Source organism: Anarhichas minor, unplaced genomic scaffold, assembly GCF_050575085.1.
Source record: "Anarhichas minor isolate MPS153535 unplaced genomic scaffold, ASM5057508v1 ptg000058l, whole genome shotgun sequence".
NCBI lineage: Eukaryota > Metazoa > Chordata > Actinopteri > Perciformes > Anarhichadidae > Anarhichas > Anarhichas minor.
The window spans coordinates 14,274,861-14,290,276 of record NW_027466504.1 but is presented as its reverse complement, the minus strand read 5'-3'; the positions used below and the strand labels follow the sequence as shown (position 1 = coordinate 14,290,276).

Sequence of the window (15,416 nt, the reverse complement as noted above, 5' to 3'; positions counted from 1 at the left end):
ATTAAGCAAAATGGCCTTGGTGATTAACATTACGCGTGCTTTAAGGCACATACTAGGGGGAAAACCTTGATGTGGCTGCACTGGGAGTCAGGCACAGGCCCGGTCGAGGCCACAGACAGATGTGATGTGACAGTCACAGAGCAGGCATCCAGAGAGAGGAGGGCAGACAGAACATGGCAGACAATGTGCATCTCATTCATTGGAGCAAGTTAAAGAAAAAAGGGCTGGGTAATCCTAGAGTCACCGAGCCATAGGGGGTTTCAGGTAATCCCTTTATAAAAGCGAGGGAAAATACGTTCCTGTCAGTCATGCGAGTGTGGTGGCCTCCAGGTCTGATGCTTTGTGAAGCAAAGACAGGGAATCTAATTGTGTTGGCAAGAAATGTAAAGATCAGATGATGCTCAATGAGAAAAGATGGTGACTACTGTCATCAAGAACAGGCGCCTTGCATGCTTAGAAATAAGATAATGCTTGGTAGCCACGGGCCACTCATTGAGTCTAAATCAATGGTGGACTATAGACGCTGCTGAGATTATAAAGTTGTTGCTTTTGTGTTTCATGTTTAGGAACCCTAAGGAGAAATAGCTGCTGTCATATTAACAAGGGTTCATCTTTTCAGGTGCTGATAGGTGGATTATGTTGCACAGAACCAGGCTAGCTGTTTTTTTTGTTTCTTTGTGCTAAACTAAGCCAACTGGCTACTCACGCTAACTTCGTATTTATCTTACAAAAAGTGGGATTAATCTTCTCATCTAACTCTCTGCGAAAAAAATCCTAAATGTCAAACTATTCCTTTAACGTAAAATAATAGAAACCATAATGCACAATTAACATTGGTCTCGTAAAATATGATAAACATATGAATGATATCCAGAATACTTGAAGGATCAAAGAGCAGTCACAACAGCCCTACAAGTCTTGTTTAATTCCAAACCAAACACAAAAAGCAAAACATTGGCAGCATTGCTAAATAATGCACATGGTTCTAAAATGAGAGATAGCTTCACTCAGGGACAAGTCACGGTAAGAGTACTTATAAATAATGATCAGGATCCTTTTCTCTGTCTGATGTCATGTGTTTCATCATATATGCATCGGCTTTCTCACTCCTGCACCTATCAATGCAGCTTCTGTGTGACATTCAATCAATGACGAGGCATGATAACACAAACTGGAAACTGCAAATAATCCAGTTCCTTTGGGTGTTTTATGTCAAATCGGCAGTCAGAGAAGAGAAGGGAATACCTTAAATACATTTGCATTCAGTGTTCACGTCCTGCCGATGACAACGAAAAAGGAAAAGGCCCGATTTAAACGTTTTATACAGTACAAGTAGAGGAAAGTTAATCTGAAATGAAAATCACAAGACAAAACAACTTGATATGTCAGAAAGGTGAACAATGCATCACTATTGTTTAATTGTCAGCTTGTTTTGCTTGATTCCATCATAGGGGCCCTTTTCACAGCAGCCATTTTGACATGTCATAGCAGGGTAAACACAGATGTAATTGCTAAAAATGTTTTTGCTCCAGTTGAGTGATTCCAGTGAGCCAGCATGCACAATACCAGGGCCTGGTCCACCTAAATGGAACAGAGCCATAATTAATGTGATTAGTTACACCTGTGTTTACCCGGCAATAGCATGTCAATATGGCTTATGAAGGGCTTATTGTTTTATTCAATATTTATATAACTGCACTCCTGCTAACCTTCTCTGAAACATTATTTTAAAAATGCTCTCAAAAAAAGTATAAATTCTAAGTTTCCTTCAAAATGGCAAAATTAAATTGCCGTTATTCTACATGATCTTTGTCAGCATGTAGCTTGCACACTTTTATTGTTTTCCACTAATCAGTGAAGTGGGAGTGTGGTTCCCTGTCAATGTGCAAGCGTATTGATCCAAAGCTAGGAAGTGATACGTCATCAAAAATAGAGGAGAAAAGGGGAGGGGCAAGAGGAGGTGCGGTAAGGCTACCTGTGCGTTCCAATACCAATACTACCATACTATGTAGTCTGCACAATACTTAGTAAGTACGTCCCAATACGTATGTCATATGCAGTACGCCACAAATACCACAATGTCCTACTACATCTGGTCGTATTTTGCAGTATGCAAGCCAGCAGGATTTTCTGGCAATTTTGACCCACAATTCTCTGCACGGCGGATATATGAGCAAGAGGGTCAAAATTCAATGTTATGACTAATATGTCCCAATTGAATGCATACTGCATGCAACAGTACATACTTTGTAAAGGCAGCTGCAGTATGTAATAAAAGTAAAACGAAATAGAATGTGATTAGGAAGGCAGCTTACATTTTGTGTCAAAGGGCTTTTTCAGTTGGTTTAATCTTAGCTCATAAACAAAAACCTCACACTTATTATTTCTAATTCATGGTCAACCAAAAATGAATTCCTAACTCTCCATTAAGCTAATATCCTAAAAAGTGTTGGCTATTTTGAAGTTGGTGTGTAAATCCTTACTGCTTTGTGGAGTGTGCATCTCAGCAAAACTCGCCAAACGTCACAGTTTCTCTTATCTCCCTCGAGAGTGCAGGTCTGTTTCTGCTTCCTCCGGCAATAAATCAAAACCTAAATGGAACGCTGTACAAGCTCCAAGTTCAGGTGACGCAGTGAGTCCTGCACTCAGAGCTGGAGGATTTCCAGATGAACACAGGGCTCAGGTGACACAGGAATTAGATGCTACATGCTGGGATATTTATCATGGAGATGTAATAATACTTTATTTCTTCTTTCGTTAGATTCATATTGCCAGCGTGGCCGATAACCGCCCCACTTTTCATGTCATGAGCGATGATAAAAACACAAGGCAACCAAGATTATCACACAACAGCTTGGACCTTGCTCACAAACAGCATGTTGTTGCTATAGCTACACAATCCAGGGACCCTTTTACCCCCTCCTGAATTAATTAACAATGAAGAGCATATTTAAGAGTCTGGAGGAGAGGGCTGTATCTGAGCTAAATCAGGTGTAAATATATTGCATTCTCCATTTAAGTGGCTCCCGTTCCTTTCACACCAACTACTGGAACAAATAGTTCTTAATATAGGAAGCAAAGGGTTTTCTTTGTGATGCACTACAGAGCACCTCAGATAAAGCAAATTGTTCCCAAAAAAAATCCATTCTTGAGAATCCATTTGGTAGCTGATTTATTATATATGAATTACATAGCCCGAGGCTGGCTCGCCTAACAGCCCTCTCAGGCCTATTTGAACTGTAAAACACAATGCCTGTCAAGCTCTATTTCCTCTTGTCCATTTGACTTTTTTCCCCATGACATCATGCAAATAATGTTTTGCCCCAAAATAGTGTAGGCGCAGAAGCTTAAGCATAGTTAAAAGACACATTTTTCCATTCATATACAGTGACACAGTCAAGAAGCAGAATAAACACAGTTGTGACTATCAAAGTGCACATGCGTGTAGACGGATGCATGTCAGAGATCGTGTGTTCAGGCACATTCACTCATAACAGTATGTGCACTCAGGCACAAACATTTTACATGCAGTCATGCACACACACGTTTTGATTAAAGCTTCTTCGTTGTCTGTTTTACAGGTGGTGCAAATGCGCCCCCATCTGGATGTGCAGTGTATTACATCAAGGAGGACAGACCCAACAGGACTAAACGCAGTCCTGCTTTTTCCACCTATGGTTTCCACCCGATGTAGCTTCAGAGTAAAAATACTAACACAATAAAATCCTGACTCCATCTACAAATACTCTAGATGTCATATATCCTCCAATGTATAGCCAGTTTGTGTTCATTGGTACTGGGGCTGAGCCATAGTGTGCGGATGTAAGTCGTTTATTTTTATACCACCTGCGTTTGCCCTGCAGAACCCCATTAAAGTCCATACAGTAGGCCGTATGCTCTCATCTCTATCAGACCTGAAACACAAAGCAATAATTCAGCTTTAGAAGACCACAAGAGACCGTATCAACTATTGATTTTTTTGGAAAAACACATACTGTAAACTCGTTGACCAACTGATGATGATAATGTCGATCCTCAGCAAGACAAGAGGATTGTTTTAAAGGGGTGAGGGAGGGTCCACGTGTGTGTGTGTGTGTGTGTGTGTACGTGTGTGTTTGCATGTGTTTAGGTCTATGTGTTCAAAGTCTGGAGTCAGAGGAGTTGATCCTGAAAATGTAGGATTGGGTAGCCTCTCAGTTTCTCTAACATTTTTTGGAAATCCTGAAAAATATTCTCCCACATAAAATAAACTGAAGCACACATTTAACAAAAGTATTGATTCTATGTTCAATAATATATAGACCTACTATAACCTTTTCCACGAAAATGTAGATCTTAATTTTTTTTTTTTTACGAGGAGGTACCCTTCCCGTAAATAAATCCTTCTGACTTTTAGGGTTTTAAAAGTTACCCTAAAAGTTACCCGAAATACATAAGTATTACAATAGTATATTGTAGCCCTAACTTCACTGGTCTGCAACCTAAAGGGACTATATTGAGTCTGCTTCTCTTTGAGAGACTCATAAAGTGACTCCTACTCATTGATTTAAAAATAAAAGGTCAGCACTCACGTCCCCGAGCAGCTACAGAGAACACGAGACATACGTGACAGTTTAAGCTGCCATGGACAGAACTGTATCTTTCCACAGCTCTTTCATCATATCTTTTGTCCCAAAACTGAGAGGGTGTGTCGTAATATCATTTCATTGCATTTCGACGAAGGGTGCTGATTGGTCTGTCGGGTTGGACGTTTAATCTTACATTTAAGTCAAACTATTGTAGAAAAACATAAAGTTATAAATACAAGTTTGGTTGGGGGTCGGATGCCTGCAGGGTCAGATGGCTTAGCCTTTGCCTCACCCAAGGGACCAAAAAATGTTACCAGGCTGGATGGAGAGCAGAATACGTGAGCTGAAACCTCATTGGTTGATAAATACGGTGGGAGGGGCATCCTGGCTTGTGTATATAGCGCTTTGTTCCATTGTTGCAGTGTATTTTCGAGTTGGTCTGGCTCTGGGGGGGGACCCACCGTTGGAGGACACCATAGCACTTCTTTTTTTAAAATTTTTTTTTTACAATTGGATCCTTTTTTTTCTCGTTTGTTTGTAAAGATGTCTTTTTCTTGCAATCACTCCCTGGACGGCAGCGTTCCTCCTCCTCCAGTGGAGGACAGGGGGCCAAAGCGACTGTCTTGGGGCAGTCTGCTGCAGAGGCTGAAGGAGCTGAAGGGGATCAATCAGAGGATCACAGCTGACCTTCAGTTGAGCAGAAGTGAAAACAGTGAGTGTTGCAGGCTTTTGTACGAGGAGGCTCCATTGTGTTCACTCAAAGATGTAATATAGTTTGATTTCAGTTGACTTGAACTTGTTAGAGGAGGGAGCATGAACTGACAAAGAACAAAAGCGTTAAAGGAGGCAGAGGCCTCCTTTTAGTGAGTCCTGCAAAACCAGACAAGACTTTAACCTGTATTCTTTTGTTTTAGGATCTGTGGCAGACATGTCCCTGTCAGAATCAAACAGCAGTTTCTTCTGTTATCCTCTGGAGGAAGCCCTGGCTACTGAGGTCGTAACAACAATGACACAAAGTCTCAATGACGCCTCAAACATCCTGGGCTGCTCCAAACTCATCTTACCTGACTACCTACTGCACAATATCAGCCAACAGCTGCTGCACCTGGCTGTCAGCGAGCCATGCGGCCTCAGGGGAGCGCTCATTGACCTGTGTGTTGACAGGGGGGGCCAGGGCGCCCCATGTACTGTGGACCAAATAGCAGTGGATGCCACCCTGGTACCAACCTTCCACGTGACCCTGGTGCTGAGGCCCGAGTCCAGTGGACTGTGGTCAAAGGTTCAGAAGCTCTTCAAGGGTAGAAAGTCACCAGAGACATCTGCAAGGCACCAAGAAACTCTGAGGTTCAGTACGAGCTTTAGGGCCATCAAGAGGAAACTGTATTGTTCAGGGGCGCTGCTGATTGAGGAGTGCTGCTGACCAAGCACTCCTGTGCCTGATTAGCTGAAGTGAATTCACATGTAGGCCGACTGTAGAAGGAGGCTGGTGGGTTAAAGCTTAAATCAGTAAAGATTCATGTCTGAACATGGGTCAGTGTCTTTCTATTAATGTAAAGTCACACCCTTAAAGGAACAACTTGTGTATTTGATAGTCAAATATGACCTGAAACGTGTGTTTGGTATATTCAACCTAAAGAACATAAACAAATAAATTATTTTTTTATGAAAAAAATGACTTGTCATAAATCAAAATGAGTGCGTGTGTGTGAGTGTGTAACCAGCGGTGTGGCATTAGGGATGGCAACATCAATCTGTTGGTCCACCTCTCAACAACAATTATATGGACTGCACTAAAAGATACTCATGGTTCCCAGAGGATGAACCCTAACGATCTTTGGTGATTAACATTTCATGTAGGGCCATTGTCAGGACAGTGAAATGTCTCAACAATTATTGGTTGATGTGCCATCAAATCTGGTTCTGATGTTCATGTCCCCCACAAAAGAATTGTAATGACTCGTCATCTTTTGCCATTATCAGGTACAAATGTGTCGAACACTTTGGTTTCTCAACGAATACCTTCAGCTGTACTTTGTGTTTAGTTATCTTAGCAAATGTTAGAATTATCACACACTGGACTTTAATAGTGAACATGAAAACCATCACACCTGCAGCAGCAAGTTAGCATTGTCATTATGAGCATGTTTAAATGCTAACGCCACATTTAGCTTAAAGCAACGCTGTGAACAAGTACAGCCTCGCTCGACCGCTAGCATGGCTGTAGACTCTTAGTCTTGTTTAAAAGAGAAAATATGCACTAGTTAACCACTGGACAAATTTAATTCAAAGAAACTTTTATACAATTTTAGCATGTTAATTTAATAAATATGGTTTACTTTTATTTGTGCAACAATTTTCAATACTTATGATCCAACAGGCTACAAGCAAATCCACAAAATAACATTATAGTAAATGATATTAACGCCAATAAACCCTGCACTGTTAAAAGGAAAATTAATATTTACATTGGTTAAGAACTATAAAAATTACACACTTTCCTTGTGAGTGGCTCAGACATTTGTCTATGAGAAGGCCATGAGGTTTCTCAAAATGTTTAAGGAAAACAAAAAAGACTGGGACAGAGAGCTAATCTTAGCAGCTTTGTTTACCGTTCAAATAGACAACTATGCTCTTACTTTCCACCGTGACGCCCAGCGGACTCTCACCACACTGAAGACACGAGAGTAAGAAAGTGTCAGCAGTCAACTCAAAGCTTCTCACAGTTCTACAGGAAGTCAATCTACACCAAGTTGCAGAGAGGTTCCCTGATAAGGTCTGCTGCCCACTGCACGTAAGGCATTTTTGATTCTCTTGGTTTGCTGCAGAAATATGCTCCAATTTCAGTGGGCTCCGACCGATTTCTTCTAATTAGATTCAAGTACCGACGAAACCTGCGGAAAAAAACAAAAAAAACTCTGATTAGATTTCTTTACATGCAAAGACAACCAAAAAACATCGACACAGACCATTCATTATCACTACCACTTGTGTGCAATGCTCAGTATCAGTTAAACAGCTGCAAGAAGAAGTTGAGCACACTGACATTTTTGCACGTTTTAGGTCTTTGTTCATTTCAGTGTTAAAACCAACCTGCAGAGACTTGACTCTTGCTCAAGATAGATAATCCATCAAAGTGACTATTAAGTTGCCTTTATTGATGGCTTTTTAAAAATCGGTCAAAGTTCTGCTATCACATGGTAATTCTTCTGTGTGCAGAACCTGTTTTAAAAACCCTTCCTGCTGGTGCAGTAAAGTTCACCAACAGGACATCTGAGACGACATAGCTGATTCTTAAGTATCGGGTATCAGTCCCTGCTTACAACCGCATTACCACGCGTCAACAAGTAAACGAACAAAAATAAAGTGGAATAAATGCTGTAATGGATTCCATACAAGAGGCAAGTAGTTCAATTTAAATGAATGGCAACAGCAGCCATGGAAGTTTGGAGTCAATCCAAAAACATTTGATATGCTTTTGGAAAACTATCAACTATAATGAAGAGTGTGTAAATAGTGGGATAACAAAATACTGGAGTTTTTGCAGTTCATGTACTGTATTCTTGGTTTCATACAAGTCCTTCTAAGGAGGGGCGTTAACATCTTAAACCAGAGGTCTTCAACAGGGGGTCCGCGGAGGTACTGCAGGGGGTCCGCGAAATATTTCGATGATTAGACAATTTTTTATTTTTTTTTCCCAAACATGAATCTGTCCATTATTTTAATAGTTCAGTATTGTATGAAAGCTAACAGGTATGTTTATGCATGGCAGTGGCACTAATAGGCCATCACTCATTTTTCATTTCCACGTTTAAAATGAAAACATCAATTTGAATAGCTTGTATGCAGGATTATCATGCAATTGACAGACAATGTTGATTTTGGTATCAGCTGACAAGGTATGTTTCTAAATGGCAGTGGCACGGCCACCCTACTCACTGTACCTTGCACATGTTTAAAATAAAAACATGAATATATGAACCTGTGTATTATTTGAAAAGCTTAGTATTGAATGCACAATAAAGAGGTATGTTTATACATGGCACTAGGCCCAGTTTAATATAAAACACCATTTTATACAATATATATATATAGTCGGGGGTCCCTGCTCCATCTCTCTATCAGTTTGGGGGTCCTTGGCCTGAAAAACGTTGAAGATCCCTGTCTTAAACACTACAATACTTGCATTGGGTAGCTGCTTTCAGTTTGTCTATGTATACAGTTGCCGTTATACTGTAATGTCACTGTGATGGTTGCGGCAACTTACCGTTATGTGCACAAGTGGTTTCTAGCCATCCAATAAAACCTGAATCTCAGATAGTCTGGAACAGCTGGGAGTCCCCATCCTCTGTGCCCTTTGGTACAACTCAGAATCCCCAAAGTAACGAGCACGGTACAGCAAGCCTTCCTCTGAAAGTACAAGAGAGCATGTCAGCACGCTAGGTCTCAGGCTACATCCAATAACGTTCACGAAAAACAATCTCCGTACTCACAAGCGTTTTAGCACCGTTTCAGAAAAAGCAAAAATATGACATATGTTAAGTTAATCATTTTGTATGTATAGTTATTTTATTTCACCAATGAACTAAGAACACACCAAACTTAAAATGAAGGTGGCATACTGTAGAGTTGCAGAACTGTAAAGTTCAACTGATTAATTGAGAAAATACCTGGCAGATGAATCAATAATGATAATAATTGTTGGGTACAGCTCTCCTGCAAACTTACTCTGCTGCTTCTCCTTCCAACAGTTGTTTCTGAGGTTGGAGATGTAGTCTTCTTCAACACTTCTCTCGATATTCTTCAGGTTATTATTCCCCGAATATTCTTCATTGAAGCGATCTCCCACATAGAAAAGCACCTTCAGGTTTGATGTATGCCTTTTGTGAATATGTCCAGCTGACCTGATGTGTAGGGAAGACATAATAACAGAGTGAGGCAGAGGAAACATTTAACGCAGCCTCAGAAAGCTTTCCGAGTGGTGAAACACTTACGGGCGGTAGCTAAGGCTGTAGGGAGGCTGGGTGACCATCATCTGGCTAAGAGCAGAAACAATGATGAGGATTAAGATGGGCATCAGCTGGATAAACAGAGCCAGACCTCCCTGTCCAGAGACAGAAAAAACAAACATTTGATTAGTGTTTCCTTGCAGAGCACACAGTACATCAGCTGGTATCACGTGTTATTACGGTATTATAAACAGGACTTACCTCTCTCTGCTGCTCTCGTCTTTCTGGCCTATTATGGTGTGCAAAGTGCATTCTTCCATTTCTGTAAACATGTACGTTACCTGAAAAAGAATTGAAGAAAACCCATAGAGTAGCATATTAACGACAAGATAATAGCACAATAAAGTTGTGTTTAGCCTGGCTTCGCACTGGGATCATAATCAAGAAGCCTGGCTTGCTCTCCAATGGGTTGCCGAGGCGTGTTCTTCAAACATGAAAACTAAAATACTCTCGGGCCTCCATAGCACGAAAGAACAACATCCCGACTAAGCCTAAATTCATCTGCGCTCTACTTACTTGATGGGAAGCCTCCACCAAAGAACATGTTGAAGAGGTCCTCGGGTGAGATGTCTGCTTCAAAATCACGATGGTTTCTCTGCCTGGTTGGGTTTGATTTCTCCTCTCCATACTGGTCATACTGCTTTCGTTTGTCAGTGTTACTCAGCACAGCATAGGCATTACCAATAGCTGAAAGACGCACAAAAACGTGTTACATTTACATAAAAGTTACATTTGCATGTCCTCTATAGAACAGCACCGGAGGGTACTTTTTAATTTACCTTTAAATGCCTCCGTGGCTCCAGGTGCGTGATTTTTATCTGGGTGAAATTTTAGAGCCAGCTTTCTGTAAGCTTTTTTAAGGTCCTCCTCAGAGGCCGTCTTTTCAACCCCGAGAGTTTGGTAATAATCTTTACAGCTCTTAATCCTGCAGTAAAAACAAAAAAACAACCAGAGACAGTTAGCAGATTGAGAAGAAAGAAATGGAAACTTCTTCATTGTGAAGAAACGCAACATATAAAAACATCTCCTGACATTAAATATCTCATCATGGTAACGTCATGGTAATGACACAAACAAACACTTTTCATTGTATGAACAAAACACATGAGACGTTATTCAATCTGTACATTCTACATCTGTATAAACAAAAGAACAGATTCACTGACTTTCTGACAGCATCCAGCTGATCTGCGGTGTATGGTTTCCCCGAGTCCGTGGCCCCCTGTCCGGACACATTGGGCTCCTCTCCGTGGCTGCGGTGTCTCATCGTGGGTCCGTCTCCGTTCACAGGACCGCCATTCTCATCTGGAGGCTTTCCATTTTGCGCTAACAACTCCAATAAATCTGGAAAGAAGGTGGAGTCAGATTATTCAAGGATAGCGCCTCAGTCTTGATCATAATCACATCATGCATTAGCTTAGCGAGCTAACGGCTAGCACTGTAACGGCTAACAAGGATGTCAATGCGACCTGCGAATAAGCACCAATTTAAGACATCAAGTAACCAAATACGTTGCAGAATTCGCGGGTGGGGGTGCTGAAAAAACTACAAATACCAGTGTCGGCTTGAAGCAGCTGGTGTAACGCTAAAATGGTTATGCTAACGTTAGCTGATTTGGTTGTACAGCGACGGCCCACCAACCGATATAAAATCTCTACCGACACAGACGATTATTCGACGTACTTTTTGCCTTATCTGTCGGAAACAGGCGCTGCGCTTTCTCCAGAAACTTCCTTGCTTTGTCCGGCTGGTTGTTCTTGACCGAAATTAGTGCTATTTTAATGCACCGCTCCGCTTCGTCCTTGTTTGAGTCCATCGCGACACAGCGGAAATGTTTACTTGCCCCAGGACGCACGGAGATGACGTAGAGAAGCTCTCCGGCTCTAAAATAATACGTCTCAACGGTTGAATGGTAACCGACAGCATGCCCTTGGTACACTCGACTGAAGATAGGTTTTAAAACTTTGATACTTAAATAAGCGGTGTTCACTTTATATATATATATATATACATACATAAAGCTGCTCTAGTCGTCTTTGCGACACTAGCTGCCACTTGCAGAACCCTCAGCCATTATAGCTACTTCATTGAAAGTCGAAATGGCTTTGGCAGCTTCACACAGCAGGTCAGTTATATCTGCCAAACGTAATATTCTGTATAACGTCACAGTGAGGCAAACCTATCTGTTGTTTTCTACTAATAACACTGTCTCAGATGGCCAGAGGAAACCACCATCAAAGAAACAATTGAGAAAAAGTCCGACGAAATCTCCCTGTACTGATCATCTGTCCTGGGAGGAAAAGCTGGCTGATGTGGTCACTCCTCTGTGGAGGCTGAGTTACGATGAGCAACTTGAGCTCAAGCAAAAGCACCAGGAAAGGATACTCTCTCAGCTCTCCGGGCATCTTACAGGTGACTTCCAATCCCAATCATCAGCTGTCAGAAGTAAACTCAGCTTCCCTGTCTTGCCTGTTCTGCCATCGCCGGTTAGGGATGGCTACCGCAACAAGTCCACGTTTTCTGTTAACAGAGGGGTGGATGGGAATGCAAAGACAGTCGGTTTTTACGTGGGCACAGGCAGGAAGGGAAACATTGTCTGCGTCAACGGGGACCACCTGCTCAACATGCCGGAGAAGCACAAACTGGTAGCCCGGTGTTATCAGGACTTCATCCGCCTCTCGTCCCTGGAGCCCTGCCTGCTGTTCCACACTGGGGGTCACTGGAGAGAGGTCACGGTGAGGACCAACGCAGAGGGCCACACCATGGCTATAGTGTACTTTCATCCACAGACGCTCACCCGAGAGGACGTGGCACTCCACCAGGCAGACTTGGTGGAATACTTCACGCTGGGGCCTGGATCAGTCTGTCAGTTGGACTCACTGTTTTTCCAGGAGAGCAGCATGACTCGCTGCAGTCATGAGGAATCCCCCTACCAGCTCCTGCACGGTCAGCCACACATATACGAGGAGGTAATATATACACCATCAGGGCAAAATTACAGAGAGGGACTTTACATAACCTACTTCCAGAATGTGTGGTGAATATATGCAGCACAGACTAGCAGCGGTGGAGGAAGTTAAATCAGCAATTCCACAGTGTAGAAACGATCCGTTACAAGTAAAAATCCTTCATTTTTGCAGTTAAATAAAAGTAAAAAGATATTAGCATCAGAATATACTTAATGTACCAAAAGTAAAAGTATTAATTATTTATAGAATGGCCCATTTCAGACTATATTACTGTATTATAAGTATGAATCTACTAATGTTTAACAGTTGGGTCTAATTACTTTATGTAATGCTAGGTAGCTTAACCTGTAATAATACATCATAATGCGTTAGTTGATTACATTTTTTTATGAACAATCTAAATCCAGAACGTAACTAAAGGTTTTAAATAAAAGTAGTGGAGTAAAATGTGCAATATGTCCCTATGACTATTAGTAGAAGTATAAAGTAGCATTAAATGGAAATACTCAAAAGTACCTCAAAATTGTTCAGTACAGTACTTGGGTAAATGTACTTACATTCCACCACTGAAGACCAGGATATCCTGAATCTTATTCATGAATATGGATCAATTTCCAGAAACACTGTATCCTACATTTCCCATAATGCAATGTGATCGCATCTTCCAGACAGACCCTACTCATCTGGTAAATGGCCGTGACTCCATACGCCGTTTGTAATGCAGGCCTTCTGGTACAGATCATTAGTTTATTAGTCTATTAGTCACATAATTTACTCAACTCATATACTATCATACAACTATTTCCACAGCCTTTGTTCAACATGACATCAACATGTAAATTACCCTAGAAGTACTGAATTTGTGATGATAGTAGACTAAGCGGGTACCACAAAATCCATGTATGTCTATGTATTTTTTTATTGTTTTTGTTTTGTCATTCACAGGTGCTGGGCTACAAATTCCGCATTTCTGCCGATGCCTTTTTCCAGGTGAACCAGGCTGCTGCTGAGGGGCTGTACAGCACAGTGAGACACCTGTGCTTCCCGAGCCCTGAGGACGGTGGAGGAAGAACCAAAGTTGGCGGTACTCTCCTGGATGTGTGCTGCGGGACAGGTGCCATCGGCATTACCATATCTCCCAGAGTGGACAGAATCATTGGTATAGAGCTCATGGAACAGGCGGTGGAAGATGCCCGACACAACGCAGCTCTCAACGATGTACTGAACTGTGACTTTGTCCGGGGGAAGGCGGAGGTGGCGCTTCCTGGCGTTATGTCCCAGCTGAGCTCCGCAGGTGGAGGCCTTGTCGCAGCTGTGGTGAACCCTGCTCGAGCTGGACTGCACTACAGAGTGGTCCGAGCTCTGCGAAACCAACCTGCTATCCGCAGGCTGGTCTATGTGTCCTGTAAACCGGATGGGGAGGCTATGAGGAACTTCAGGGAGCTTTGTTGCGCCCCTGACCCCCAGAAGAAACTCACAGGAGAGGCGTTTTCTCCGACTCTGGCTGTGCCTGTGGATATGTTCCCACATACTCCTCATTGTGAAGTGGTGCTTCTTTTTGAGAGGTAGCGGATGCTTTTTGTTCAGAGGCGGGCTTCGACCCTTCAGCAACTCGATGATGATGTATGCTAAATGATAACGGATTATCTTACACCCATGGTTCACCCACACAGGTGTTTTCTCTTATTTGCTTGATTAAAACTTTGTTTTTAAGGCTGCAACAAATGTTTTTTTGTTTTTTTTCATAAATCTTCTGATTAATCTTTTGCTGTGTAAAATATCAGAAAATATAGTGCTTTACTACAGCAGATGGACAGGTGGAAGGTGACATTAGAGTCGAGTCAATGCATCTGTTACACAGTGTGTATACATTATAAGCTTCACAAAGTTAACATTATATTGTGTTAGATGTCCACGTTATTGTGTCCACCTCTTGTTGTAGGTTGTAGTACTTTCCTTCGTAGTAGCTGTATTTGTGCAGCAGATGGTGCCATTACAACTTCTTCAGAGCCATCCTCTTAGGAGACATCCCATTCATTCTAGTTCACTAAAGGTCAGTAACATCATGAGTGTATATTATGAGCAGACAATATTTTCCCAAAGAGGTTACCACCGTTTATGTGAGGCCATAGTTTGGGACAAGCCGGCCTTGCCTTTTAGATAGGGAGCTCTTTTATCTCTTGAGTTCAGTAATGGTTTGATGATGCAGGGTTAGCAGAAAGACTGGGAAATCACCCTTTATCAACCCTGACAGGGTGCGGGGGTTTACATCTACGTGCTCACTATTCTCATATTGTACTCAGTTCTGCCTCTGTTCTGGCTAACCTTACCAAAATTAGAAAAGACATTTAGGAAAAAAAACATTTTAATCACAATACATTTGTGGTTTATTCACCAAAAGTACATGCATGAGAGAAGTAAAAAGTCTGATGCATATAATAATCACATTAGTTTCACAAATCTATACATTGTCAGTCAGATGTTCTGCCTATTCCTTTTTTGTGAGTTGATATCAACATCTGAGGGGCATCTTTTCAATGTAGTCTACTGGAAAACTGTATTGTGTCTACCAACAGTTGGGATATATTTGATCAGAGTTTCACAACCATCTCAGACTAGACATTGTTAACTGAAGCCTGCAAAACAAATTCCCCTTTGCACTGCACATGGTGACAGACCAATGGGACTACAGGGCACAGTCATACAATGCAAATGTCAGACAGTCATTTGCTGTATGACATAATATTGAGTTGACCTGTGTTTACAACATCTTGTCACGTTTCATCCGATTAGAGAGCCATATTAAGATCAAGAGTTTGATTTGATAGATTTGGCAATGATGCAAGTAAAGCTATTTGAGACATTCTGATGGT

The 15,416-nt window shown here is 41.7% G+C and overlaps 3 protein-coding genes across 3 annotated transcripts; 2 read left to right on the top strand and 1 right to left on the bottom strand.

Moving 5' to 3' along the window:
* The first annotated feature begins 4,093 nt into the window (after positions 1–4,093).
* On the top strand, positions 4,094–5,988 carry LOC142932970 (DNA damage-inducible transcript 4 protein-like). The gene is made up of 2 exons (XM_076077088.1): positions 4,094–5,280; positions 5,483–5,988. Exons 1-2 carry the CDS (start codon positions 5,112–5,114, stop codon positions 5,986–5,988), a joined length of 675 nt encoding a protein of 224 aa, XP_075933203.1. The 5' UTR covers positions 4,094–5,111.
* An 893-nt stretch (positions 5,989–6,881) lies between these two features.
* Positions 6,882–11,420, bottom strand: dnajb12a (DnaJ heat shock protein family (Hsp40) member B12a). The gene is made up of 9 exons (XM_076076846.1): positions 11,258–11,420; positions 10,741–10,918; positions 10,354–10,499; positions 10,091–10,261; positions 9,776–9,855; positions 9,560–9,669; positions 9,294–9,469; positions 8,833–8,975; positions 6,882–7,459 (listed from the first exon to the last, which is right to left on the bottom strand). Exons 1-8 carry the CDS (start codon positions 11,388–11,390, stop codon positions 8,854–8,856), a joined length of 1,116 nt encoding a protein of 371 aa, XP_075932961.1. The 5' UTR covers positions 11,391–11,420; the 3' UTR covers positions 6,882–7,459; positions 8,833–8,853.
* On the top strand, positions 11,357–14,493 carry trmt2b (tRNA methyltransferase 2B). The gene is made up of 2 exons (XM_076076845.1): positions 11,357–12,543; positions 13,489–14,493. Exons 1-2 carry the CDS (start codon positions 11,674–11,676, stop codon positions 14,110–14,112), a joined length of 1,494 nt encoding a protein of 497 aa, XP_075932960.1. The 5' UTR covers positions 11,357–11,673; the 3' UTR covers positions 14,113–14,493.
* Positions 14,494–15,416: the final 923 nt, after the last annotated feature.

What these genes read in the sequence shown, in the direction of transcription:
- LOC142932970 (XM_076077088.1), top strand. Translation starts at nt 5,112, where the DNA reads ATGTCTTTTTCTTGCAATCACTCCCTGGACGGCAGCGTTCCTCCTCCT. An exon ending in GTTGAGCAGAAGTGAAAACA is followed by an intron (nt 5,281 to 5,482) that starts GTGAGTGTTGCA and finishes CTTTTGTTTTAG; the next exon opens with GATCTGTGGCAGACATGTCC.
- trmt2b (XM_076076845.1), top strand. Translation starts at nt 11,674, where the DNA reads ATGGCTTTGGCAGCTTCACACAGCAGGTCAGTTATATCTGCCAAACGT. An exon ending in AGCCACACATATACGAGGAG is followed by an intron (nt 12,544 to 13,488) that starts GTAATATATACA and finishes TGTCATTCACAG; the next exon opens with GTGCTGGGCTACAAATTCCG.
- dnajb12a (XM_076076846.1), bottom strand. Translation starts at nt 11,390, where the DNA reads ATGGACTCAAACAAGGACGAAGCGGAGCGGTGCATTAAAATAGCACTA. An exon ending in TGGTGGAGGCTTCCCATCAA is followed by an intron (nt 9,856 to 10,090) that starts GTAAGTAGAGCG and finishes ATTCTTTTTCAG; the next exon opens with GTAACGTACATGTTTACAGA. An exon ending in TTGGAAGGAGAAGCAGCAGA is followed by an intron (nt 8,976 to 9,293) that starts GTAAGTTTGCAG and finishes TTGTACTTTCAG; the next exon opens with AGGAAGGCTTGCTGTACCGT.